The following is a 27,957-nucleotide window of genomic DNA, read 5'->3' as shown; positions in this document are numbered from 1 at the left end:
ATCACATTATTTATTCTCATCTAGATATTTATCTAACACCATAATCTCTAATTTCAGGTATACATGGAATTTTGGTTGCGTTACTGGCAGCTAAGGCAGAAGTGAAGTATGATCCACAGGTTATAAACCCTCTGGACATAGCTGCATCTATAAGTGAACTTGGGTTTCCAGCAGAAGTTATCCAAGAGCCAGGAACTGGAGAAGGACAAGTTGAATTAGAGGTAATTTTTTTTCATACATAATATGACAGAAATGGAAACAGAGCTATAATGTGTTGTGAATTGCTTGGTAGATCATTATTTAGCTTTCACTGGCATCAAATAGATTACTGCTAAGCTTAAATTTTCATAAAAGAATGGATAAGTATTAGTTTATAAAGAGTATAAGACCTCCAGAACTGTAAAACAAGTAGTAGTGGTATATTTACGTGCAGCTTTCACGCAGTGAGAGTAGTAGTAATGATTTTGTTGATAGGATAGTGAGGTAGCTGATAATATCTTCTAATGTGTTTCCTGAATCATTCAGCATCTATGAAGTTTCTCATTCTTGATGAGATCGACTGAAGGAATTGTCCTGTGTGTGTGAATGTATGAATGTATAACATCATGAAGTGATTATGTTTAAAAATGTGGAACACACTATGTCCAGAGTAAATATATTCTTTTTCCAGATTTTAGGAATGACCTGCTCATCATGTGTGAATAAAATAGAAAACTCTGTGAAAAAACTGAAAGGTGTGAGTTCTGCATCTGTTGCACTAACTACGAAAAGAGGACGTTTTTACTATGACTCGGAACTTACCGGCCCAAGAGACATTGCCGAAGCCATTGAACGTCTAGGTTTTACTGCAAGACTGCTCACTTCTAAGGACAAAGATGCTAAGGGCTACCTCAACCACAGGTGATGCTTGCATTGGTTAATTAAATGTTGTTAATGTTATAACAGCTACGGTGTTGGATATGTAATTTTTTCCCAAGACGATGTCTACATGTTTAAAATTTGCAGTGAGGATATCTAATCTTCACACTTAGTACAGACATACTAACTGGTGTATTTAGCTGACCTCTCCCTTATTCTTGTATTCTGTGCTTTTTCTGTATATTTTCTTTTCTCCTTGCTACTGTCTTTCATGACAAAGGACGTAATTTTAGTGCGTTTTTGTCTTGGTGAATGTCTTCCGTATCTCTTAGATTAGCCTGCAAGTCTAACGACTAGCAAAACATTTGTGATTTTTCACTAGGGTAATGAACTAGACCATGCTTGCTGAGTTATACATAACAGAATTTCTCATACTGTTACAGAGAAGAAATCACCAAGTGGCGGAATGCTTTCTTCGTATCTCTTATTTTTGGTGGCCCGTGCATGATAGTGATGGCATATTTCATGATACAAATGTCGGTGGGGCACATGACTCACGAAGACATGTGCTGCGTAGTTCCAGGGCTTTCAATGGAGAATCTGCTGCTGTTCCTTCTCTCTACTCCAGTCATGGTTAGTAGACTTCCTGATTACTTTTCAGTCAGTATGCCTTAGAATTTAGTTGAACTGTTGATTATTAGAACAGTAAGCCAGAGTATTTTAATAAAAACATTATTGGAATCATTGGTAAAAAAAGTGTGAAGTGAACTGTTTTAAGACACGAAGTATGGTAGCCAAATTTCTGTTATTTGGCATCAGATGTTGTTATATAGACTTAAGCAAAGAATAACCTTGCACATGCCTTGAAGACAAGTGTGTTTATATATTAAATATGACGGAAGGTTTTATTCATTAGCCTCTGTCTGGTCTATTGCAAATAATGGTGTATAATGTCCAGTGTGTAGGATGTTATCCTATAACTATTTCTGAAATTACATTTTTTCCCCATCTGTAGTATATATAGGTTGAATCTCAAACTTAATGATTATATCCAGAAAAAATCTTGCACTGTGCAGTGGAATGTGCTCAGATGTGAAATCTCCTGGCAGATCAAAACTGTGTGCCAGACCAGACTCAAACACAGACAAAGGTCCTGTGTTAGTCCTGGTTTGACACATGGCTTTAATGTGGCAGTAAGTTTTGTATTTGTCCACACTCTACCCCAGAGTGAAAGATTAATTCTGGAAACGATCCTCCAGGTTGTGGCTGAGCCATGTCTTCACAATATCCTTTCCTTCAGGAGTGCTAGTCCTGTAAGTTGCACAGGAGAACCTCTGTGAAGTTTGGAATGTAATAGTTGTACTGAAGGAAGTAAAGCTGTGAGGACAGGTTGTGAATCTTGTTCCAATAACTGTCAGTAAAGCACTTACCCACAAAAAACATAGGTCCCGGTTAGAGTCAGTCTGGCAACCAGTTTTAATCTGTCAGGAAGTTTCATAATGATTATAATTAACTAGGTTCATCGTATATGTAGAACAAATGCGCGCACACACACACACACACACACACACACACACACACACACACACAACCATGTATGGAAGGGAGTGCATTGATGTTCAGATAAAAACAACATTACTTGACCCATCAGACCCATTGTGAAAAGAGTACCCTAAAAGGGTACTAATGTTGGATTTGGCTGACACAGTGTACATATTTCTTCGAACCATGTCACTGGGTTACTGTCACCACCTCCAAAAAAAAGTACATTGAAGAATATGGGAAGGGAAGAAGGTAAAAATGTCAGTTGAATATCCAGTCATAAAGTGTTGCATTTCAAATACTATTTTAGAGTGAGCCTGTAAGTCAGGAGAATCACAGTGAGAAGAAATGGGAAGTAACAAAATGCTATTTTTGAACCGTTATGGTTTTCACTTTTTTCTTTGTGCACAATTATTGTCCTTTTCCAGTATACAATGTAGACTGAGGAGATGGCAGAATGAAGGTACAGCATTGAAATAAAAGCTTAAAAATTGAAAAATCAGAAAGATGGATAGATACAGAGGGAAGCAATAAGATAAGGCAGGAATAACCAATGGTATAGATGTTGTCTCAGTAATGTCGTGGTTAGAAAAGAACAGTTGTAGTCTGCTTGTGATATGACTACTGAGGAAAAAAAAAAAGTTGTCAAAAGACTTCACAGTTGAAGCATTACAAGTGTTATTAGGAGAAAATGTAGCATTGAAGTTAATTTTTGAGGGCAAAGGTGAAGAAATGAAGATATGCACAGCAAGTGATGACGAAAGATGAGACTGGGAGTTATCAGAAGTGAATGAGCCATGGCTGGAGTGGAATGACAAGAAATGAGAAAGCAGTGAATTAGATCCAAGTGAATAGTGACCACAGTGTGTATCTTCAAGTTACAGTCTGTGATTGTAGGCCTTTAGATTGCTCTATTTGGAACAGCATACTGAGCAAAGCCAATTGTTTCAGTATTTGGCGTAAAGTCACAAGGAAATATCTAAGCTAATATGACTGAAGAAGTCCACTTAGCTGATACTGACTGAAGAAGTGCACTTGCTGGTCATTTGATAAATTATGTAAGGTCTTTGTAAGTTGTATGACAACTTGTCGTACTGAGCAAGGTGGCGCAGTGGCTACACACTGGACTCACATTCGGGAGGATGACTGTTCAATCCTGCATCCGGCCATCCTGATTTAGGTTTTCCGTGATTTCCCTAAATTACTCCAGGCAAATGCCGAGATGGTTCCTTTGAAAGGGCACAGCCAACTTCCTTCCCCACCCTTCCCCAATCCAATGAGACTGATGACCTCTCTGTCTGGTCTCCTTCCCCAAACAGCCCAACCCAACCAATAACTTGTCATATTAGAATTTTGATTTGTAGCTATGTGAAGTGTCAAGATGACTTCACAGAACCATTATCTGATGAAATACTATGAAGAGTGAATGGAAAACAGAAAGTCAATATTTAATCATATGAAGACTGGAACCTGTCTTAGAAGAACCTCTGTCAGAACATTGCTATTTGTCTTCTAAGTTTTCTGACCTTCCTGTTGTTTTATTACGTTGAATAAAGAATAAAAAAAACTACTTTGCCATGTTCACAAATATCTTCTGTGACATTGATTACAGTAAATTTTCTCACAAATAGAGATGAAACTGACATTAAAATGAATAAATACTACTACTTCTTCTTATCTCATGTTTATCATTTGTCAGTGGTCTATCTCATGTTTCACACAGTTGTCTATCTCATTATTTGTGCTTGCGAAAATAATTCTGGCATTCCAATTAATTTTGCACACACTACTAAATGAAATGTCTCAGGTCATTAACTTGAATCTTCCACATTTTATTAGTTCTTTTTGCAATCTTTTGCAGTTTTTCATTAATACACCCAAACAATGTTCGGTCTCATCCTGCCAAAAAGATTTTCACCCAACAGCTTACATAACGTTCTTCCAATAGTTTTAATACCAACATTTTGTTTGCAGCTTGTGATCTAATGGTTATGGTCATTGCCTATAGACAGTGGTTTGATTCCTGGCTGTTTCGGAAGTTTTCTTTGCTCTGGGTCCTAAGCATTTCACATCATCTTCATTTAAATGGAAGTCACCAAAGCGGCATGCAATAGAAGGACTTGCACAAAGTGGCCGAACGACCCCAGACAGGGTCTTGCAGCCAGTAATGCTGTACCATCTTTTCATTTCATCTACCAGCATTTTAACAGAAGCAAGAGTAGTTCACTTATGTTACTTGTTTTTGGTGATATATTTTGCAAATGTTTTAGTAGTTGATAATATTAAGTGTTGTTGATTATAAAACATGAAATTTCCAAAAGAGTGAAAAATAAAAAGAAATGACAAATAATATGAAATATTCTTGAATTAATATCATTAGGTTAATAGTCAAAGAGCTAAATTTCCCACCAAAAGCCATACTAGTGTAGATTATGTTTCACAGAAGGACTTCTTCCAAATCGCAACTCTGTTCCATAACAAAACAGCAGCAGACTGATCACAGTATATGGACAGTGTTAATGTAAGCTGGTAGCTGATATTATAAAGATACTTACTACTGTGTATTCTTATTTCCAAAGATTTCAAGGGAGAGTCTTTTTCAGTAGTTAGAATAAATTTATTAAGTGTGACTATTAATTAATTTTGTATAGCTTTTTACCTTCTTTCCTAAAATGTATGTAAGGGAGTGATGGAAATTGCTTGATGCTACACAGTTCTTTGGAGGCTGGCACTTTTACGTGCAAGCATGGAAGGCCCTGAGGCACCGCACAACTAACATGGACGTCCTCATCATGATGGCGACATCCATATCATACATATACTCTGTTGCTGTGCTGGCAGCTGCCATGGCGCTGCAACAGAAGGCTAGTCCACAAACCTTCTTTGACACACCTCCTATGCTGCTTGTATTTATATCACTCGGTCGGTGGCTGGAGCACACAGCAAAGGTAAGCAGTTGCTTCATACAGCATGTTTGTTTATTTCTACAAGCATATAATGATTTGTTGTTGCAGTGTAGTGGATTTTGTTTTAGTTTTCAGAAAAATCATTAATAATATTCACAGAACCAATTAGTTTGTGGTGTAATACTAAGAGACAACTGTTAGAAATAGAAAACACTCTCTCTCTCTGGTTTCATTTAGGACATTGTGAAAATCCAGTGGCTACATTTATTTACATACAGTTTTTGTTGGGACACCTTCTTAATCTAAGTTAAATATTTTGGAGTATTTCCTCTGTGACCAGTTGCACAATCAAGTAATTAAGCCACTTGTCTTAAAATTTAGCAAAGGAAGTCCATGTGCAAAGACTATGGTCACAAACTTCTTCAGGTCATGTTCTCAAACATGTCTACAACAAATGTACATAGTCATTGAGTTTACTGATTAATTCCCAAATATATTATGTGCACCAAGTCCATGAGGGTTGTGTAATGTGTTAAGGTACTGAGACCATTTTGTCAGTTGCATGACACAAGTAACACAAGAAAAGGAATGCTTGAACTGTTTCATCCTCAGCATTGTATCTCTAATCTTCTTCATTAACTTCAATCTCTGACATTAGTTTCAGTTAAGTTTATTTTTGTTCATAGATAATATTTGACAGTGATAGTAGACATGTCATGTTGTAAGTTTTATACAGAGCAGACAAAATTGATTGCAAATTTAGATACAGAAAAAAGAAACATTTTTAAAGTTTTAATAATAACAGGTAATAAACATTAAACAGATATTATAGATACAGCAGAAACACAGAGAAAACAAAATGCTTTAGTGATGAATAATAATGATAATCTGCCAGGAAGTTTCAATGATAGTTTTAGCTTTAGCTTTAGTTAGTTTTTTAGCTTTAGCTTTAATTAGTTACATTTTCCATGGATCATTTGTGTGATGAATCGTAATGATGTGGAATGAGTAATTTAGCATTCACATTACTCATACATGTAAAGGATGTTCATCTACATTTACATCTACATCTACATCCATACTCCGCAAGCCACCTGATGGTGTGTGGCGGAGGGTAATTTGAGTACCTCTATCGGTTCTCCCTTCTATTCCAGTCTCTTATTGTTCGTGGAAAGAAAGGTTGTCGGTATGCCTCTGTGTGGGTTCTAATCTCTCTGATTTTATCCTCATGGTCTCTTTGTGAGATATATGTAGGAGGGAGCAATATACTGCTTGACTCCTCGGTGAAGGTATGTTCTCAAAACTTCAACAAAAGCCCGTACCGAGCTACTGAGCATCTCTCCTGCAAAGTCTTCCACTGGAGTTTATCTGTCATCTTTGTAACACTTTCACAATTACTAAATCGTCCTGTAATGAAGCACGCTGCTCTCCGTTGGATCTTCTCTCTCTCTTCTATCAATCCTATCTGGTACGGTTCCCACACTGGTGAGCAATATTCAAGCAGTGGGCGAACAAGTGTACTGTAACCTGTTTCCTTTGTTTTCGGATTGCATTTCCTTAGGATTCTTTCAATGAATCTCAGTCTGGCATCTGATTTACCGACAATCATCTTCATACGATCATTCCATTTTAAATCACTCCTAATGCCTACTCCCAGATAATTTATGGAATTGACTGCTCCCAGTTGCTGACCTGCTATATTGTAGCTAAATGATAAAGGATCTTTCTTTCTATGTATTTGCAGCACATTACACTTGTCTACATTGAGATTCAGTTGCCATTCCCTGCACCATGCGTCAATTCATTGCAGATCCTCCTGCATTTCAGTGCAATTTTCCTTTGTTACAACCTCTCGATATACTACAGCATCATCCGCAAAAAGCCTCAGTGAACTTCCGATGTTATCCACAAGGTCATTTATGTATATTGTGAATAGCAACAGTCCTACAACACTCCCCTGCGGCACACCTGAAATCACTCTTACTTCGGAAGACTTCTCTCCATTGAGAATGACATGCTGTGTTCTGTTATCTAGGAACTCTTCAATCCAATCACACAATTGGTCTGATAGTCCATATGCTCTTACTTTGTTCATTTAACAACTGTGGGGAACTGTATCGAACACCTTGCAGAAGTCAAGAAACACGGCATCTACCTGGGAACCCGTGTCTATGGCCCTCTCAGTCTCGTGTACGAATAGCGTGAGCTGGGTTTCACGCAATCGTCTTTTTCAAAACCCATGCTGATTCCTACAGAGTAGATTTCTAGTCTCCAGAAAAGTCATTATACTTGAACATAATACGTGTTCCAAAATTCTACAACTGACCGACATTAGAGATATAGGTCTATAGTTCTGCACATCTGTTCGATGTCCCTTCATCCTTCTTTCTTTCTTTCTTAATAGCCTGCATTTATTTACAAAACAATCTCACAGACATAAGGAAAGTTAGATATGTATGCTTATGCAGTTTATAAAGACTTGAAAAGTATTTTTAAATATTACTTTCACTAATACGCAAGTCAGAAACATAATTTCCCTCTTATTCTATACACCTACTTCTCCATTTTCAGCACTGCAATTGGTCTTCCTTTTTTCCCTGGCAGAAGGCATAGTATCCTCTTTCCATGTATTAAGGTCCACATTTTCTATTCTAAAATATCACTCATGGATATTTGAAATTAATTACCATTAGAAGAATGTAATCTATACAAATCTTCTAACTTTGTAACTGTTTTACTTGCTATCCACCAGTAACCTTCATATTGTATTGTTTTATTGATTCTCTTAATCATTTCTGTACATAGATACAAATTAATATGGGAAAAGGGGTATTACGAGGAGATGGAATGAGACATCATCAGTTAATGTGATGATTATAAATTATCTATCTGTTACAAATATGGAGTTTTAAAAGCAATAGGATGTTTACCATTCTTACTGCCTCATGTGATGGTAGTCTATATGATCCTCTTTCTTGCACAAAAGACATAAATGTACACTATATCTTTGTTCTCTGCTTATGAATGTACAAAAATTAATATAGATAAAAAAGATGGTTACAGTTTTTGCAGTATCTTTGTGGCCATAGTTTACAATTGCAGCTTTTTGTATAAAAGACACAAATTTGAAAATTAAAAGATATTTACAGTTTATATGACAGGATGCAAATATGATGTATTATGTTGTACTTCTTCATGCCAACAATCATTTATTGATTTACTGAGGAGAAAGGTGTGCACAGATCATTGAATTTCACACTTAATCCCCCACCCGCCAACAGGCTCACAGTTCTTTTGTGGGTTTGCACATGCCACCTGTGGGGCCTCGAGCTATTGCAGCCAATTTTTCCTTCCCTGTGCTCCTCCCACCCAATTATCGCTCCATCCCCACTCCCTCATCCTGCCCCTCTCTGTGTTATTACTTATGTTGACTTGGCTATCCACCTGGTTTTCTGTGTTCCTTGTGGTTTTGTTCCCATTGCCTTTCCTCTTTCATTCTTTTTGGTGTTTTTCATCCCCCTTTGGAGTCTGACCTCCACTTCTAAATTTTATGTCTTCAGTGTGAGCCATTTGGGGAAGAACTCACTCTCTAATATCTACAGTCTAGATTCCTCTCAACTCTTCCTTCCCTGCTGTTACAACTTGCTGAGCTTAGGAATTGTAATATGTCAATATGACTGATAGGTATGGTTTGGGACAGAGAGGTGACTCATGCCAAACCATGCAGAGAAACACTGGCATTGTTTCTATTGCATCAAAGGTACCCAGTGGGCCTTCTGCTGATCTTGGTGATAGTGCCACACAGTGTCCATGTGAGGGTCAGTGTCAAAGCCGATGCTGGAATTTGCTGTGTCGGAGTCAGGCTGCACAGCCTTGCAGACGTAGCCATCCTACTCGTGCCATGGCTAAGTGGTCACTGCACATATTTGCTGTGCCGGTAGCCTGGGACAGGGCTGGCTGCTACCTCAAGTGCATCTCATGGACTCCATGTAGAGTGCTGGAGGGAAAGAACCGATTGCTGTCATTGTAGTGAGCCTTAGGAGCTCTGGCTGTTTGCCCTGGGCAGCTCGGTCAGTGACCGCAGACAACTCTGCACCTGGGAGGCTGCAAGGTCGTGCCCCAGCCCCAGCAGCTTGCAGCTTGCAGCTTGCTGAATGATGTCACCCAGAGATTGGAGTCTAGCCACCCGCTTGTTCCTTGTGCCATTGCAGCTCTGAGGTGTGGTACGCCCTGCCATAGCTATGGTACACCTGGGCACTGGAGGTCGGTGGTAATTTCAGCAGCTGGTTGGCATCTGATATCCATCACCAGAAGATCTTCATGGGTGACCTGCATCTTAAACAATCATCATTATCTCTGGTTCTAGACTTGGACATAATGGTGACATGACTACCACCCTTTTGAGACTCTGGGCTCACTTTATCTATACATCTTATGCCTGTGTCCCTTACGTAGTGCCTGTAGAAGGCACATGTGGAGAGCTCATTAATAATTACATCATCAGTTTTCCTTAGCCTGCTTTGGTCCCTACACACAGGTCACTAGGCACTATTTTAACTTCAATGTATGGGTTCTTCACAGCATGTCAGTGTCCTGTGCTGCCCTGATTACTTCACACCTGTATACTGTGCCCACGGAGCTGTGCCTTCTCGCCTGTGAGTGGTGTCGTAAACCTGCCTTGCAGAATCGTTTGCTAAATATCAATATTGCCCTTGTCTACCACCCAGCGTGACAATCGGTCCCTTAAATACTATCTTCCAGCCATAGCTGTGCAAAATTTACAAGAATTCCCCAAATCCATGCCTGCAGTTATTCGTGGCACAGCATACCTCCTCCCTTCTGAGAAGATTTGTCCCAAATCTATAACATCATGCTCCCATTCAATTACCTTAACATGAATAATTTACTTACTGAGCAAATTCTTACGAATTCATTATAAAGGACTTATGCTCACCCTTTGCTACTACCTGTACCACTTATCATACACTTATACACTAATAAAGAACTTTAAACGAACTGCTTCACTGACCAATGGTGGTCAACCATTCTACCGGTAATTGGTGGGTTGGTATATTCACAGCCTGTGGTCTCTTGCATCTTATCCAGAAACACAGTGCACAAAAGCCTGGTAGCAACAATCTGCAACTGTTGGCTGATAAGCTCTCCACCAATCTTTGTGTTCCTGTTCTTCCTGGAATTGGTGTACATACTGCCACATTTGTTTCTTCAAAATTCCTCTTTGCTGGGACTTTATTACTGTGCCCAAAGACTGCAAAAGGTCTGGATTGAGTATGTCATTTAAATACACTACATTTTGAATGAGTAATACCCTCAGAAATCCTTCTTGCCAATACGAGATATTCTGTGACAGTGTCATAACAGTTGAGCCTTTAAGCGTAGTTGGAACACGAAAATCCATCCCAACTGCCTCACAAATTGAGCCATTAATAATTATTCTGCTTTCCTAAAGCTAGAGTTTTTTCAGCCCTTCCAGTCTGACTCCTTTGTAGCAATTCAATCATACAGTTTCTGGCTTGAGTGCATACTATAATCAGTGTGTTCCCATCATATGGAAATACGTTTGGGCTGGCAGAAGCTCCTTCCCACAACTCGTCCTGTTTACTTCCCCCAGAAAGAAACTCACTTCACATGTTCGCATATCAGTCCATATTTGGCAACTCAGACAAATCACAATGTTTTCTTGCATGCATCTTCCCAACTCTACTCATGGTATTACCACATGAGCCTGCCTCTCCTTCGAGACTAGCAGTACTTCCTGCGTTCTCACCTGCACCCACTTCCCCAGTATCCACCATTTCACTGGATACGGGTGAATGCTGTAGCAGTGAAACTCGTGAGTTTCTCCCCACAACAGGTACACGGATCACTACATGCACCCTGGCTCCACTTGTTTCCATCTCCACGCCAGCTGTATGGGAGAACAGCACCAGATTCCGCTGCAACACTTCAGCATTATGCTGTAACTCTGTGGGAAACTGCCTTTGTGCCCACCACAATCTCGCCATGAATTCCCTCAGTGTAACCAGTTCGAGACAGTTCGCAGCTCGAGGTCTTGTGGTAGCATTCTCGCTTCCCGTGCACGGGGTCCTGGGTTTGATGCCCAGTGGGCTCAGGGATTTTCCCTACCTTGAGGTGACTGGGTGTTGTTGTGTCATCTTCATCACCATCATTCATCCCCATTCTGGTCGGAGGAAGGCAATGGCAAACCACCTCCGCTAGGACCTTGCCTAGTTGGCAGTGTGGGTCTCTTGCTTCGTCTCCTAAGCTCCTCAGAGTATGGGACATCATCATCAACCAATATGAGACTAAGTTCCCTATTCACCGCATGAAACGTCACCTCCTGTAATATTGTCACTTCACTCCTAGCATCCCAAATTGGTATGCTAGTCCATGCAACAACCTCGCTACATTCAGTTCGTTGTCTAATGTGCTAAATTGCTTCTGTATTTTCTCCAAATCGCTATTGAGCACCTCCCTCATTTTGCTGTCATCCCCAGTTACCTCTGCTGCTAATTCCCATACTAATCCTGTGTTATTCAACACCCCTTGCTCTAAGTTCGATAACCACATTGTGTGGCACTCTGTGGCACCCTTAATGGAACTTGCCATCTGCTGAACCAGAACAACTGTGCTGTTTAAGTCCTGCACTTTCTCTTCATGTGCTGCTCCAAATATTGTCTTTAAAAGTTTTTGGCCAGCATTTACCCAGCCCTTCTTCCACTGACTCCTAGATTGAGGAACTGTGTGCACCAACTGTGGTAACTGCACCCTAATTTACTGTAAGTGAACTGCAACACCTGGTGCTCTCCCTAAATAAAATATTCCCCTGAGCCTCTTGTATAATTCTGAAAAGGCATTCTCCAACTTATGCACCTCATTCCTACTTTCCCTGATTTCCCATGTTGTTTTTAGGTCCATTTATGACTAGTGAGCCACGCATCTGGTTGTCTCTAAAACATCACACACCATTGTAGAGGCTGAACAATGATTACATGACCTGCTTTGCCCTTGCAGACGTGTAGGAACAGCAGAACCATCCACATTCCACAGGATGTTCTTATGTATTCACCACCTGTAGAACAAAATTACTCTACCACTCTCTCCCTCCTTCCAAGAAAGCACAATCCACAAAAAACAGTATCTGTTATAATGACACAAAAAATTAACAATTTCACAAAAGAAGAAATATCCCAATGGAAAAAAAATACAAACTCCATGATATTAAAAAAAAATTATACAACTTACATATACGTGACCTTAACCTGTACAGTGCATCATGCACCTTAAGCTGCTCGCCAATTCCAGGTTCCTTCTTTTTACACTTTGTAACTTTTCACCTCCTGGTTGGTTGCCAATAACTGTGGTATCCTCTACCATTTCTTTAAATGGTTTTATGTGACTGATGTGTATAACATTATTTAATTGTATCTAAAAACAAAGATGATGACTTACCAAACAAAAGTGCTGGCAGGTCGATAGACACACAAACAAACACAAACATACACACAAAATTCAGCTTTCACAACAAACGGTTGCTTCATCAGGAAAGAGGGAAGGAGAGGGAAAGACGAAAGGATGTGGGTTTTAAGGGAGAGGGTAAGGTGCCATTCCGATCCCGGGAGCGGAAAGACTTACCTTAGGGGGAAAAAAGGACAGGTATACGCTCGCGCGCGCGCTTGCGCGCGCGCGCGCACACACACACACACACACACACACACACACACACACACACACACACACACACACACACACCTATCCATCCACACATACACAGACACAAGCAGACATTTGTTGGCCTTTACAAATGTCTGCTTGTGTCCGTGTATGTGCGGATGGATATGTGTGTGTTTGTCAGTTGGCTGTTTTTTGTGAAGCTGCTGATGTTTCTGTTGTTGGTACTAATTCTGTAAATGTGGAGTTGGTCTTACATTTTGCTTCTGCTTTCACTTCTGTGAATAACAATCCTTTTAACCCTGACAGCCGGTACCTGCATTCTCACCGCCTGAAACACTGTTCTTATTCACTCTGAAGCTCGAACGCATTCCAGTGTTGAGACACAGAAATGTTAAATTTTGTCAGTGACAGCAAAATCAACATCATTTGGTAGACTGTTGTCAAATACTGTTGTTGAAAACACTATACCTGTTTGCTAGCAAGATTAACTTCTTTCCATAGTCTTTTTGGAATTCCTGTTTTGTCTACCACTTCTGTCAGAATATGCTACAATATCCTTCATGTCATTGTTCAATTTCTTACTAAAGTGTTGGATTACATGTGATTCAGTGTAGAATGATTCTCTTTAAAGAAAGCCCTTGAAGCCACATAAACATTGCATACTCTTCACTATTATGGTCAAAAATACCAAGATTATGCACCAGTAAATGACTATAGTAAAAGTTTCTGGAATGTCAGGACAAGTTAGTGTCTTTGCAAATTGAAACTTAAGAGTTTCTAAAGAAGCTCCTTTCTTTTCATTTCTGAGCTCTCATTATCTCTGCCTTCCACAGATGTAGCTCATGAGGATTTTTTATTGTTTCCCTTTTCTTTTCTACAATTGAAATACACTTATTAATTTTCCAGGTATCACATTTTAGCCAGGTGTCCATTATGGACTATAGAAAGGAAGACTAAAATCTTCATTAAAACATGGTTTGTAGATCCATCCTTAATGAGCTGCAATTCTTTCCCTACAAAACCCTAAATACATATCACACACTATTTTTATGTTGAACTAGCTGTTCACAGCCTCATGTTGCTGTGGTTCAGACTGGTTAAATGTAAAAGAAAGAATAGAGAAAGCACATGTTTCTAATATCTGTGGGAATTAGATAAATATACTAATTTCCTTCTTCCCCCTGTTTCCACTGTCTCCTCCTCCTCTTTTTCTTAATTTTCTCCTCCTTCCCCCCAGTCTATCCAACACCTCATCCCTCCTCTCTCTGTCCATCTCCTCCTTTCTGCTTTCTATGTCCATTTTGCCCTCCCCTCTCCATCCATCTCCTCTTCCCCCCCACCCCCTCCCCCCTCTTTGAGCTTGAGCATTTTTATTGTTGTTCCAAATTCAGATTCTGTAGTTGTATTCTAATCATAACCTGGTAAGTCATAAACAGAACCTTCTTGTTTGCTAACATTTCAGTAATATATATACAATTGCAAACATTTATTACAGTAAAAATTTGAAGTAAATTGGTCAAGAACTTATTGAGATTTTTCATAACAATGTTCAAAAAATAGATATATAAAAACACACTCATATTCAAACGCAATATTGTGTCAAAATTTCAAAGGAATTGGCAAAGAACTTCAAGATTTTGAAGATTTTGAATATAGGTAGTTTGGACAAAGATATTTTGTTTCATTCTCAGCCATGTGGTGAGTTCTACAGTAATGACCTTCATTTGTGGAAAATTAAGCTAAATTGTCTTTGGCATTAAACCTGTCAAATTATTTGCAAAAATTGAGATAACATCTTCCATCCATTTTTTGCTCTACCAATGTAAGTTCTGAGAATTCTCTCTATACTGTGACCAATGACTTGTAGTAATTTTGAAACCAAATACTTGTGTACCATGTCACAACATTCTTTTGAATGCTTTGTGAAGGTACATGTAGTTGCTTTTGCTTTTTTCTGAATTATTTTAGAAGGTCTCCTATTTGCTTCCATCTTCTCTGAACAACACATCATATGAAACTATTTTGTGCATGCACTTTCTCAAAGCCAAAATAATTTGCGAGTTACCATCATGTTTTTAACCTTCACCTAATTAGTGCAGCTATTCCTGCACTCATAATCGGAAACATCATGAGGACGTCTTTCTCCAATACATCAGCAGCTTTCTGTTGTATATGCATTTCCTGAGTTCTTGAGCAGCTTTTGCACATTCTCAAGTTCTTGAGCAACTTTTGTATATTCTCAAGCCAATTACGTGTCTTTTGTTTTGCATTCTAGGCCTTTCACAGTCTGTCAGCTTAATATTATCTCACTTGTCTACAATGAGTGGGTGTACATTACCTTGTGACAGAATGAATGTTGCCAAGATGGTTTTGAGTATGTGGCAGAAGTTTCGCTGGGAAGCCTTTACACGCCCTCCATACAGTTCTGATCTCTCCCCATGCATTTACATATTTGTATTGCTCTGAAGAAAGACATTCATAGTTGTAAATTTGCTTCAGACAAAGAGGTGCAAGCTTGGGTACAATCATGGTTCTGTAGGCAACCACAAAAATTTTTCCTTGAAGGTCTTGACTATCTTATTTGTATCAGTCACATGGCAGACTACTCTTTGCATTAACAGATTTTATAATATATCATTAAAATGTTGCATTTAATGTTCTTACCTTAGTTATACAATACACAATAAATCGTGTTTCTGACTTGCAAATTGTTGTTGTTATGTACACTTTTAGTGATAAATTTTACTGGTTATAATGCTGCCAAAATGGCTTTATCTTGCAGGGTAAAACGTCAGAGGCTCTGTCAAAGTTGCTTTCACTAAAGGCAACAGAAGCTCTTCTTGTGACACTTGGAGATGACTTCAACATTCTATCAGAGAAGCAGATCAGTGTTGACTTAGTCCAGCGAGGTGATGTCTTGAAGGTAATATGAGTGTTTCAATTTGTGTTTGGAAACAGAGAATGTTGGTATTGAAGAAGAATCTACTGTCCACACAAATTCATTCTCTCTCTCTCTCTCTCTCTCTCTCTCTCTCTCTCTCTCTCTCTGGTGTTTCATCATTTAAATGCTTTTGATGTTGGGGTCTGTCTTACGCATTTGTCACCTTATTACAGGTTGTTCCTGGTGCTAAAGTTCCTGTTGATGGTAAAGTTATATTTGGCCATTCAATGTGTGATGAATCTCTCATCACTGGAGAATCAATGCCAGTTCCAAAGAAAACAGGTAAGGAGTGAACTACATTAGGAGAATAAAAGTTTAATGACTAACATATAATGAAAGTAGTAGCAAGAAGATTCAGTATTTAGAGCAACTTTCTCCATAAGCCTAGGTTTACAAAACAAAGTCAGAAGAATAATTTGTCTTCCAGAAAAATGACTGACTATGTACTGAAATACCCACCCTATGGTCTCCTATCTCAACCTCATGCAATGTAGTCTAGAGGTAGTAAGACTGCTCCACAGTCTACCTTAAGGGGAGTTAGAACAGAAAATAATCTTTTTTCACATTTTTGGATTTTTATCTCATTATAAAATTTGGAATTTTCTGAATAAAATGATATTTATTTCACTTATAAACCCACATGGGGGAAGTATTTTATTTTGTTTTAAAAATATAATCTACACTGGTTGAAAATGTTAAAATTTTTACATACGTTACTTCAAGATCTAATAAAATTCGTAATTTTTTATATAGAAGTCTGTGGATTGCTGTGTTATAAAAGTTAATGTCCAGAAGAGGATAGGCACCATGCTGAGGAAGTTGAAACAAAATTTGAGAGACAAGAAACTTTCTGACGGTAAAAGCATAAGAAGCAGGCTGACAAACAAAATGATTGATGAACTACAGCAGTATTATGGGATGGCCATTAGAAATAATACTGAGGATCTGTTGAAAATGAAGCAGGGAGTATGGGCTACCCTCTTCCACAGACAGTCAGCTGCTGAAAAACCAGTACACCACTGTTGCCCTCCTGGACCTGATTCATGGTGCAATTACTGCAATGTCCAGTACTCAGACAGTTCATACAGCCATAAACAGTCCATTCCAGCAGCAGTCATGGATATCATAAAACCTATTTACATAGACCTGGCAAATCCTGAATTACTAAAGAAGTGTCTGCATGGTCATACTCAAAATCCCAATGAGTTGTTCAATAATCTTATATGGATTTGCTTATCAAAAAATGTTTTTGTTGAAATGATGACACTAAAGAGGGGGTCAGTGATGCTGTTATTGCTTTTAATGATGGCAACATTGGTAGGGTGAAAGTGCTATAGCATATCGGCATTAATCCTGGAGCAAATTGCATCATAGAACTTGAACAGATGGACACGGTTCACATTGATAAAGCAAAGTATGCAGCACAGTTGGCCACTAATGAGTCGAGAAAGAAGAAAAGAAGCAAAAACTTGGAAAATGTATGGTGCAAGGTGCTTCTGAGTGACTAAAAATATAAAATTAAGCATATATTACGTGAGTTACAGTCTTTTATAAACTTTAGCAGCTGTTCCTGAAAATTTACATTTTCTGTTGCATTTGTCCCTAAATTTCAGAAACCATTTCAAATACAAAATTTTCAGGGAGTAATAACATACATATACTGAGTCTACTGAACTAAAAGAACAACATAAAGTTGTGTATAATTAAAATTATTTAGGCTAGTGTACAAAAAATGTACACAAAATTTTAACCATGTAATTAAAAAATTGTGTTTCCGAAAGCAGTGGCTGAAATGCAATTATTGTAGTTCAGTAGACTCAGAAGATAGAGGTTAATGTCCTGTAAAAGTTTCATGTCAGTGAGTACAGTGCTTCCTGAAATACAGGCAGCAAAGTCACCAAATTTAACATTGTTGCGAGACGGTGTTCCAACTCCCCTTAACTACTGGCTTAAATTTTCAAACAGCGTTTCATGAGACCGCTACATTTACCTGTTTCCATTCAAGTTACCAGAGCACCTATATGGTGTCACTGTGTCAAGCACATTAAACATTGAGCAGAACTCAAAAATAGGTTGTTTTCACTAGTGTGTACTATATGACACTTTTTCGGTGTATGCCATGCACTTTCCCATTTCCTACCATCCAACATATCCCAAAGAAGTGACATGATATTCAAGTGTAGAATATTTTCCAGCATCCTGAGAGAAATAAGTGCTTTGGATTTTTGGCTGTAATTGTGTGCTTTCATTCTTTCATCCTTCATGTAAATGGACACAATCTATGTTCTTCTAATTCGTATAGAAGTGTTCACTGCATCAGATATTCTCTATAAATATTGGCGAAGCTGAATATGCAGTGTGAAATCGTACAGGGCTTTTGTCAAAATGTGGCTTCCTATTCACCTTGAATAGTTTTGGTTGTTTTTGAAGATTAAATTTTTTTATGACAGTAGTGCATTTTTCTGAGTTTCTGCAGTGGTCAGGTAGTGATACTCAAGTAGGGATCAGCATATGTGGATTTATTATGAAAGACAGAATTTAGTATTTTGGTCAATAATTGTGTTTGTTTCTGAAAGATTCCATAGCTGCTAAGAATTTATTGAACATTAAAAGCATGGTTAACATTTTGGCTTTGTGCCTGTTGTCTTTTGTTTAAATACCAAACTGACCCACAAAAGACCGGACTAGTGTGCTGTGAGTAGATACATACCAAATATGGTAACACAAGTGGGAGAGCAATAATCCATCTTTGTTTAATGGAGAACATAGAGCAGTGGTTCCCAGCCCTTCTCAGACCACTACCTGTGAGTGCACTCAGATGTTAGCTAGTACCCTACTAACCCTGCCCCCCTCCCCACGCTGTCATGGACATTAGTGCTAAATACACTTTAAAATTAAGAATAATTTTCTCTGAATACTTTTATTTTTTAAATGACAAAAGGTAAATTATATTTTGTTTCCTTAAGTGCTTTATTAAGCCTCAGTCTAACGAGTCGTGTGGTACTGCTTATTTCTAATCACACTTTTTTTTTCTGGAATGATGAAATAGTTCTCACTGCGACCTACAACTCCTCTTCAGAAAAGATGTTGAAAGCAGACTCTTGTTATAAAACATTTTTCCTCTCCACTATTCCTCTCCCTTATGACTTTGCTAAAATGTCTGCACTATTCTTATTATTTGTAATTCACTTGATTGCCAGGTTACTTAGTTCTGAAATGACCAAATCTGTAAGACTTCCCAGGCTACCAATGCTTTGTATCTGATTACTGCCACTAATAATAATAATAATAATAATAATAATAATAATAATAATCTGTAGGCCCTACAACATTGTAATAGCCATTTCAAAATTACTATTGTGTTGTGCTGTCAATTAGTTCATTTATTGCTGGAAACTGATTAATGAACCAATTTCTGGTCTATTGAAAGAACTTGCTACGATTCGCACAAGGCATTTTCATGAAATATTTTAAACATATGTAAATATAATAGAGGGAAACATTCCACGTGGGAAAAATATATCTAAAAATAAAGATGCTGTTACTTACCAAACAAAAGCGTCTGCTTGTGTCTGTATATGTGCGGATGGATGTGTGTGTGTGTGTGTGTGTGTGTGTGTGTGTGTGTGCGCGCGCGAGTGTATACCTGTCCCTTTTTCCCCCTAAGGTAAGTCTTTCCGCTCCTGGGATTGGAATGACTCCTTACCCTCTCCCTTAAAACCCACATCCTTTCGTCTTTCCCTCTCCTTCCCTCTTTCCTGACGAAGCAACCTTGGGTTGCGAAAGCTTGAAATTTGTGTGTGTGTTTGTGTGTTTTTTATTGTCTCCTATCAACATACCAACGCTTTCATTTGGTAAGTAACAGCATCTTTATTTTTAGATATATTAAACATATGTAATACGTATATCTCAATTTTACTGCCATAGATGCATGGTACAAAGTAGAAAGTTCGTGTGTTGTGGCGGACTGTGTGAAGATGATTTTCATACATTCGTTTCACATGCTGTGATGTCCACCACACTATTTCACGGGCTAATGCTAGTTCTGAAATAAAAAACGTAATTTTTAGCAACTTATGTAATCTGTATTACACTCTTACAAAATAGTAAAAAATTGCAATGATCTTTTAAAAACAATGTAGTTTCATGACTGAAACACAACAGAACCTTTTGTTTTTACCCCCTCAGAGGGGTTATTACCCCTAGGTTAGGAACCACTGATAGAGAGAAATTGAGGTTGCCACATTCTCCCATAAAAATAACAACTAGGGCCTCTTTATTGATGCATAAGTTGCTAAATTCTCTCTGTTCATTTGTTTATATATTATTTTGATGGAACACTGTAACAACCTCTGTTTTCTCGATAGCCTCCAGATGGCACCATTAAACCAAGATAAATAACTGCTCTCTATTATGAATACATTTGCTACTTATTTAGGTACAGCTCAGTTGTGTGTCCAAGCTTGTATTTTCCAGTTTTGTTCATTCGTCATTGTTAGAAGGGCATTCTGTTAGCAAAAAGGTGAATGGCCTTTCAGATCATGATGCACAAATTTTAAGTCTAAAAGATTTTTGTGCTGCAACACATGTTAAATATAGTTACCAACTTTTTAGGAAAGCTGATCCAGTTGCTGTACAGACTTTTGTAAACCTTATCAAGGAACAAGAGTGGCAAGATGTTTATAGTGCTGATACAGTAGACGATAAATATAATGCCTTCCTCAAAACTTTTCTCATGCTCTTTGAAAGTTGCTTTCCGTTAGAAAGCTCAAAACATGGTACTAGCACAAACAGGCAGCCTGGGTGGCTGACTAAAGGGATAAGAATATCTTGTAGAACAAAGTGGCAATTATATTAAAACGTTAGAAACAGTCAAAATCTAAATGCAGCAGCCCATTACAAACAGTATTGTAAGGTGCTTAAAAAAGTTATTAGGAAGGCAAAAAGTATGTGGTATGCAGATAGAATAGCTAAGTCTCAGGATAAAATTAAAACAATATGGTCAGTCGTAAAGGAAGTGGCTGGTCTGCAGAGACAGGTCGAGAATATAGAATCAGTGCGTAGTGGGGATGTCCGTGTTACTGATAAGTCGCATATATGTACAGTACTTAATAATCACTTTCTGTATATAGCAGGTGAACTAAATAGAAACCTAGTCCCAACAGGGAATCATATAGCGCTCTTAGAAAAAAGTGTTCCGAGACTGTTACCTGAAATGCTCCTCCATGATACTGACAAGAGGGAGATTGAGTTAATAATTAAATCACTAAAGACCAAGAACTCTCATGGATATGACGGGGTATCTAGCAGAATACTGAAGTATTGTTCCACGTATGTTAGCTCAGTACTTAGCCATATCTGTAACTTTTCCTTTAGGAGTGGTCGGTTTCCTGACCGATTAAAGTACTTGGTAGTGAAGCCACTTTATAAAAAGGGAGACAGGGATAATGTTGACAATTATAGACCTATTTCTATGCCATCGGTGTTTGCTAAAGTTATCGAGAGGGTTGTATATACAAGGTTACTGCAGCATTTAAATTCACATAATTTGGTGTCAAATGTACAGTTTGGTTTTAGAAATGGCTTAACAACTGAAAATGCTATAGTCTCTTTTCTCTGTGAGGTTTTGGACGGATTAAATAAAAGGTTGCGAACGTTAGGTGTTTTCTTTGAGTTAACGAAGGCTTTTGACTGTGTTGACCACAAAATATTACTGCAGAAGTTGGAACATTATGGAGTAAGGGGGGTAGCTTACAATTGGTTCGCCTCCTACTTTAAGAACAGAAAACAGAAGGTAATCCTCCGCAATATTGAGAGTGGTAATGATGTTCAGTCCCAATGGGGCACTGTTAAATGGGGCGTTCCCCAAGGGTCGGTGCTGGGGCCACTGCTGTTTCTTATTTATGTAAATGATATGCCTTCTAGTATTACGGGTGATTCAAAAATATTTCTGTTTGCTGATGACACCACCTTGGTAGTGAAGGATCTTGTGTGTAATATTGAAACATTATCAAATAATGTAGTTCATGATATAAGTTCGTGGCTTGTGGAAAATAATTTGATGCTAAATCACAGTAAGACTCCGTTTTTACAGTTTCTAACCCACAATTCAACAAGAACTGACATTTTAATCAGACAGAATGGGCATGTTATAAGCGAGACGGAACAGTTCAAGTTCCTAGGCATACGGATAGATAGTAAGCTGTTGTGGAAAGCCCATGTTCAGGATCTTGTTCAGAAACTAAATGCCGCTTTATTTACCATTAGAACAGTATCTGAAATAAGTGACATTTCAACACGAAAAGTAGTATACTTCGCATATTTTCATACGCTTATGTCATATGGTATTATTTTTTGGGGTAATTCTTCTGATTCAAAAAGGGTATTTTTGGCTCAAAAACGGGCTGTTCGAGCTATGTATGGTGTAAGTTCGAAGACCTCTTGTTGACCCCTATTCAATAGTCTGGGAATTTTGACATTGCCCTCACAGTATGTATTTTCTTTAATGTCGTTTGTTGTTAGCAATATTAGCTTATTCCCAAGAGTTAGCAGCTTTCACTCAGTTAATACTAGGCAGAAATCAAATCTGCATGTGGAATGCACTTCCTTGACTCTTGTGCAGAAAGGAGTGCAGTATTCTGCTACATCCATTTTCAATATGCTACCACAAGAACTCAAAAATCTTAGCAGTAGCCCAAACACTTTTAAGTCTAAACTGAAGAGTTTCCTCATGGCTCACTCCTTCTATTCTGTCGAGGAGCTCCTGGAAGAGCTAAAAAATTAAGAAAATTCCAGTGTTACATTCTTGATTTTCTTTATTTAAACTAACGACTTGTCGCCTGAATATGTTTCTTATATTTCATTTTATCTGTTTCTACAATCGTGTTATAATTTCATGTATTGACTCGTTCCATGACCATGGAGACTTCTCCTAAATGTGGTCCCACGGAATAATAAATAAATAAATAAATAAAAAAAATTAATTAATATAATTATTCATGAGCTCTCTTTATAAATGGAGGAGCACCAGAGCAAGTCTTGCAAATTTGGTCTGTTTTCTTCAGAATATTTTTAATTTGATTTCAAAGGAGAAGAGATCCACTCAAAAACGAACTTGATTGGTTATTTCAGTAGAACTGAAACCATTTCGTTCCTTTGTCCCCTGCCATACTGTACTTTCGCTGTAATTAGTTCACTATTGACTGGATATTGAACTCCAGTCTTGCTTACAAGTGAAATGGTGCTGTGATTAAGGCAGTGGAGCTGTGGAATCCAAATTCCAGTCTACCATTTCATGGCTGTGGTAAGGCACTTCGAATTAAAGCTGAAAGATGCACACAGTTGTGTCTTACTTGTCCAGTTTCATTTATTTATTTTTTTAATTTTTGAATCTGTCACTTTTTTGGGATACAATCGTAACTGGTTTTGGCCTTCAAAGGCTACCTTTTAGATGCTATGGATAAATTTGATGAACATATGAACACTTGTTCATCAAATGCCATCCATAACATCTGAAGATGGTCTTTGATGGACAAAACTGGGAATGATTGTATCATAAAAAAGTGACTGAGTCAAAAGTAATAAAAACAGTAAAAATAAAAATAAGTCAATCATAGTCTCTGCAAACGGAATGTTGCTTTTTCCAAAACTCGTCCAGTTTATTGGAGCATCATCTCTGATCATCTGTCTGATGAGATGCTAAACCTTAATCTTCCTGCAAAGATTTCTTCACCTCATTCATTTTTGTGGTGTTAGTTACCTGGTGAAGGAGAGGAAGCGTGAATGTGTTCTTTTCCACTGCAATGTTTTTGTCATTGTAGATTTTTATGAATTTACTTATCCATGTGATTCCTGAAAGTACATTTTATTAAGTTTATCATGATGGCCAAAAGTTGCAATCAGTATGTTTTATTATTACCAGTTTCATTCTATAATTTTGTAAAATTATAGAGTGAAACTGGTAAAAAGAAACATGTTGATTGTGACTTGCAACTATCATAATAAACTTAATTTCAACAGTTGCTGTTTCTCCTGCAGGAAATGCCTGCTCTAGTTAAGTATATTTTATATCTGAAAACATTACTCACTTTTTATTACAGGTTCGGTGCTGATAGGTGGTTCCATTAACCAGAATGGTGTTATGCTAATGACAGCCACACATACTGGAGAAGCAACGACATTAGCTCAAATTGTACGAATGGTGGAGGAAGCTCAGACATCTAAGGCACCCATTCAACAGCTAGCAGACAGAATTGCTGGCGTGTTTGTGCCACTCGTAGTAGTAGTGTCATCTGTCACGCTCCTCGGCTGGGTAATCACAGGATATGTCGATCTGGCACTACTTCCAGTTGGGGTGAGTTTTGACTTTGTGCTTCAAAACAAGGACTGCCAGAAATACATGAACTAATGTTACACTTGAGCCATTTCAGACAGACAATTCAGTCAACTGTTTTATGTTGATACTCGGCCTTTAGTGGGAGAATACTAATTATATCACCTTGTAAATGGACAGATAAAAAATCCACTCACAAATCAGCAGTAGGAGAACACTCTCTCTCTCTCTCTCTCTCTCTCTGTGTGTGTGTGTGTGTGTGTGTGTGTGTGTGTGTGTGTGTGTGTGTGTGTGTGTGTGTTTTCCCATCTGCTGAAGCACTTTGTCAGAGTAATATACAACAATCTAATTTTCATTTTGCCTGCCTACTTCTGAATTCCTCCTATGTGATGAGTAGCTATCCAATAGAATTCATATTGTTATTCTGTCCCACATTTTCCATTGTTAGTTTTCATATCAAATGTGATAAGATATGTTCACCCAGATTTACGTTAATTCTTCCAAACAATAAAAGATCTCTACATTTCTGGGTAGTGCAATTTGTATATGTTTTCATATTTCTACACTTCATATTGGACTGTTTTTCCAAAAACTGTGTGGCATAGAAACATGCTCATGGAGGAATTCCACAGTTCTTTTTAATTACTCTACCTACTGCCCTGTATAGGACACCCTCCTAAAGGGATTTGATGTAGATTTGAATTAAATAGTATCAAATGTCATCATCAGTTTGTAATTTCATTTAAAATATACATAAGAAAGTGCATTAAATTTTTATGAAAATAAATAAATGGAATGTGAAGAAATGTTGGAGACTCCTTACTTATATATTTTGAAGGACCTACTGTGAGAGAGAGGAACCTATAAAATTCTGCTGTTGGTACAATAGTCGAGATTGTGGGCGGTATTTGTGTGCTGTGACAGAGTTCATCCTTGGGAAAATGTGTTCTGTGTAAGCAATGATGCTGTTAAGAGTTACTTCCTTTCATAACACAATTAGTAAAATAATAACCATCATTGATCACACATTGTATGCTATGCAGAAGAATTCAATTTCAGTAATCATTATTGTTCTTGTACAGGAGGAGCACAAGATTGGCTTCAATAAGGAGGAGATTATCTTCCAGTATGCTTTCAAGTGTGCCTTGAATGTTCTGGCAATCGCTTGTCCGTGTGCCCTCGGCCTTGCTACCCCTACGGCGGTGATGGTGGGTACGGGTGTCGGAGCCCTTAATGGGATTCTTATCAAAGGTGCTGAACCTCTGGAGAATGCACATAAGGTACTGCTTTTCCTTACTTTCCAACACTAACATAATTGATAATTACTTATGTCTGAATTGTGTATGATCACTGGGAATTATATGGGTAATTGCTTCCTTTCAACTGTTAATGCTGTTAACAGTTCAGTGTCATGTTTATTTCACTATAATGTCAGTAACTGTGCTTTAGTAAAATTTAGAAACAGGACTAGATGTGATTCACATGACAGTCCATCTTGTAAGACATGGAGCATGTCTTACAAGATGTCTTAAGGATAAGACTAACTATATTAAATTTTTTTTCCTTTCTGTGAAGTCTTGTTGTGGGTGGTGCACAATACTAATGAATGAATGTGTCCAGTTAGCCGAAAAACAATGCAATTTTATTAACACGATACATCAAGCAAGTTCAACATAAAGCAACTTCAGAATATTCCAACTAAAAATTATCCTGATCTGATAGTAGTATGACGTGATTAACTGTAACGGCATCTTCTGAGGTATGAGCCTCATTTATGGTAGCATAGTCACTGAGTTACATATACTGGCCTCTCCTAATAGGGTATGGTAGACATAGCCAGAAAATGTTCATAAATAGACCTAGTCCACAGTTGACGCACCCACGATGACTCGACTGCTCAGATGCAGTGTACAAGACCTTAGGTTCTGACTGGTGGGCCAGAGATGTTGGCAGTGTAACACTTGGAGTGTACTTACATTCAGTTACTGCGACTCTGATTGAAGGGCCACTTGCATGGGCAATGTTAAGCCCAGAGAACCCGAGAACTGTGAACTCTTGATTTCAACTGGGCGGCACCCTGTAAAGCCATATGGTGAAAGAATACTGAGACAGCATGTTAGTGGCATATGAGCTGTGGAGTTGAGAGTGCCAGTGTCGGCAGTGCTGCATAAGGCAATGGTAGTGCAACCTGGTACCGTGGCAGTTACTGACAGTGTGATTCTGCGGTTGTGTTGCTGGCGTACAGGTATGACAGCAACCCACAGTACATTGCTGTGTGTTTGGCTCAGCCTTAGATGACAGCAGAAGTTACAGCACTTTCTAAGAGAGATTTTTGAATGAAGGGAGAGTTGTTGCTTATATTATTCACTATTTTGTGTTTCAGTTGCACATGACAACTCTCCTCAAAATTTGGAGCTTTCAATTATGAATAGCTCCCCATAGCATTTTAATCGCTGCCATCAATTAAAATTATTAATTGTACCAGGACTACTTTTAACCCAAAAGAGGTGAATCTTTGACTTTTAGACCAAATTTGTGTCTACTGCAGAAGCCACACAAAGTTCAGAGGACCTCGGAAGTCAACAGATGACAAATTTCGAAGGAAATATTAGTTTGTCTGTTAATTAGTGGATAGCTGATAGATATATGGTCAAGAGAAGGGACTGTAGAAGTATGTGAAGGGGAATATCAATAAAAGTAGTGTAAAAAAGTGCATGAACAAATACTTTTAACAGAAAAGGCTTAAACATTCATGAAAACAGCTAAAAATGTCAGTAAAAACAAAAGTTACTGTATGGCACAGGAAAATTTTGGATATAAAGAGATCATGTGTAAAATTATTCCTCTTCCAAGCCTTAATTTTCAAAATTTTCTTGTACCGTAGAATATCCTTAATTTTCAAAATTTTCCCATACCATAGAATATACTTTGTTTTTTACTGAAGTTTTTGCCTGTGTCATTATGTTTCACCTTCCCTGTTAAACTTGTGGATACTTTGCCTAGTAGGATGTAGGAATAGCCACATCAATTTATATGACACAGTTCTGGTATACTAATATTTTATTAGTAGCACACAATACAACATGTACCTGAATTTCAATGATGTCTAAACCTGACTGGAGTGCACAGATATCACACTACTCCATCTCTGGTCCCTGCTCAGAGATGTTATTTCACTAGGTGTCATCACAGAGGACACCTACCAGGAGTACAGAGTACTGAGGGGTGTGATAGTTAGCTGGCATAGATGTGTGCATCCAGTTGTGGCGTGGCAGACACGTGTGAGACAAGATCTGTCAGCCTCTCTGGGGGCATTGTGCAGATGCAACTCACACCTGACAAGTTGTGTCAAGGGTGGCATGTAAATGAGATGTGACTGGGCTATTTCTCAGAGAATTCACAGCAATTTCACAGTGAAATACAGGTCAGGGCCACATACATGTTGTGTTGTCGCTGTGGTACAACATTGTCATAAGTTGTTGTTTGGATCTGTTGTGCGGTTGTGCCATCCCATCCAGTAGGAGGAAGTCTTGGTGTGTGTTCTGGACTCATTGCAGGTTGCACACCTGGTTGATGTAGCGTACACGGTGGCCTGCAGTTCCATGTGCAAGTACCGAATTGTATGCGGAATAGGTATAGACAAACTCAACGTGGCATGTTGGAGTACGAGGTATTGTCAACAC

The 27,957-nt window shown here is 38.3% G+C and overlaps 1 protein-coding gene across 3 annotated transcripts in view; it reads left to right on the top strand.

Annotated features, from left to right (window-relative positions):
- Positions 1-27,957, top strand: part of LOC126418812 (copper-transporting ATPase 1) — a 515,583-nt gene that overhangs the window by 268,923 nt on the left and 218,703 nt on the right. For all 3 annotated transcript variants that reach the window (XM_050085753.1, XM_050085755.1, XM_050085754.1), the window contains 8 exons: positions 58-221; positions 671-900; positions 1,302-1,491; positions 5,115-5,348; positions 15,784-15,924; positions 16,116-16,224; positions 24,042-24,295; positions 25,357-25,554. In XM_050085753.1, coding sequence (XP_049941710.1) covers positions 58-221; positions 671-900; positions 1,302-1,491; positions 5,115-5,348; positions 15,784-15,924; positions 16,116-16,224; positions 24,042-24,295; positions 25,357-25,554 — 1,520 coding nt within the window. The remainder of the gene's footprint in view (positions 1-57; positions 222-670; positions 901-1,301; positions 1,492-5,114; positions 5,349-15,783; positions 15,925-16,115; positions 16,225-24,041; positions 24,296-25,356; positions 25,555-27,957) is intronic.

Source organism: Schistocerca serialis, chromosome 9, assembly GCF_023864345.2.
Source record: "Schistocerca serialis cubense isolate TAMUIC-IGC-003099 chromosome 9, iqSchSeri2.2, whole genome shotgun sequence".
NCBI classification, from domain to species: Eukaryota; Metazoa; Arthropoda; class Insecta; order Orthoptera; family Acrididae; genus Schistocerca; species Schistocerca serialis.
This window is presented reverse-complemented; position numbering and strand designations above follow the sequence as displayed.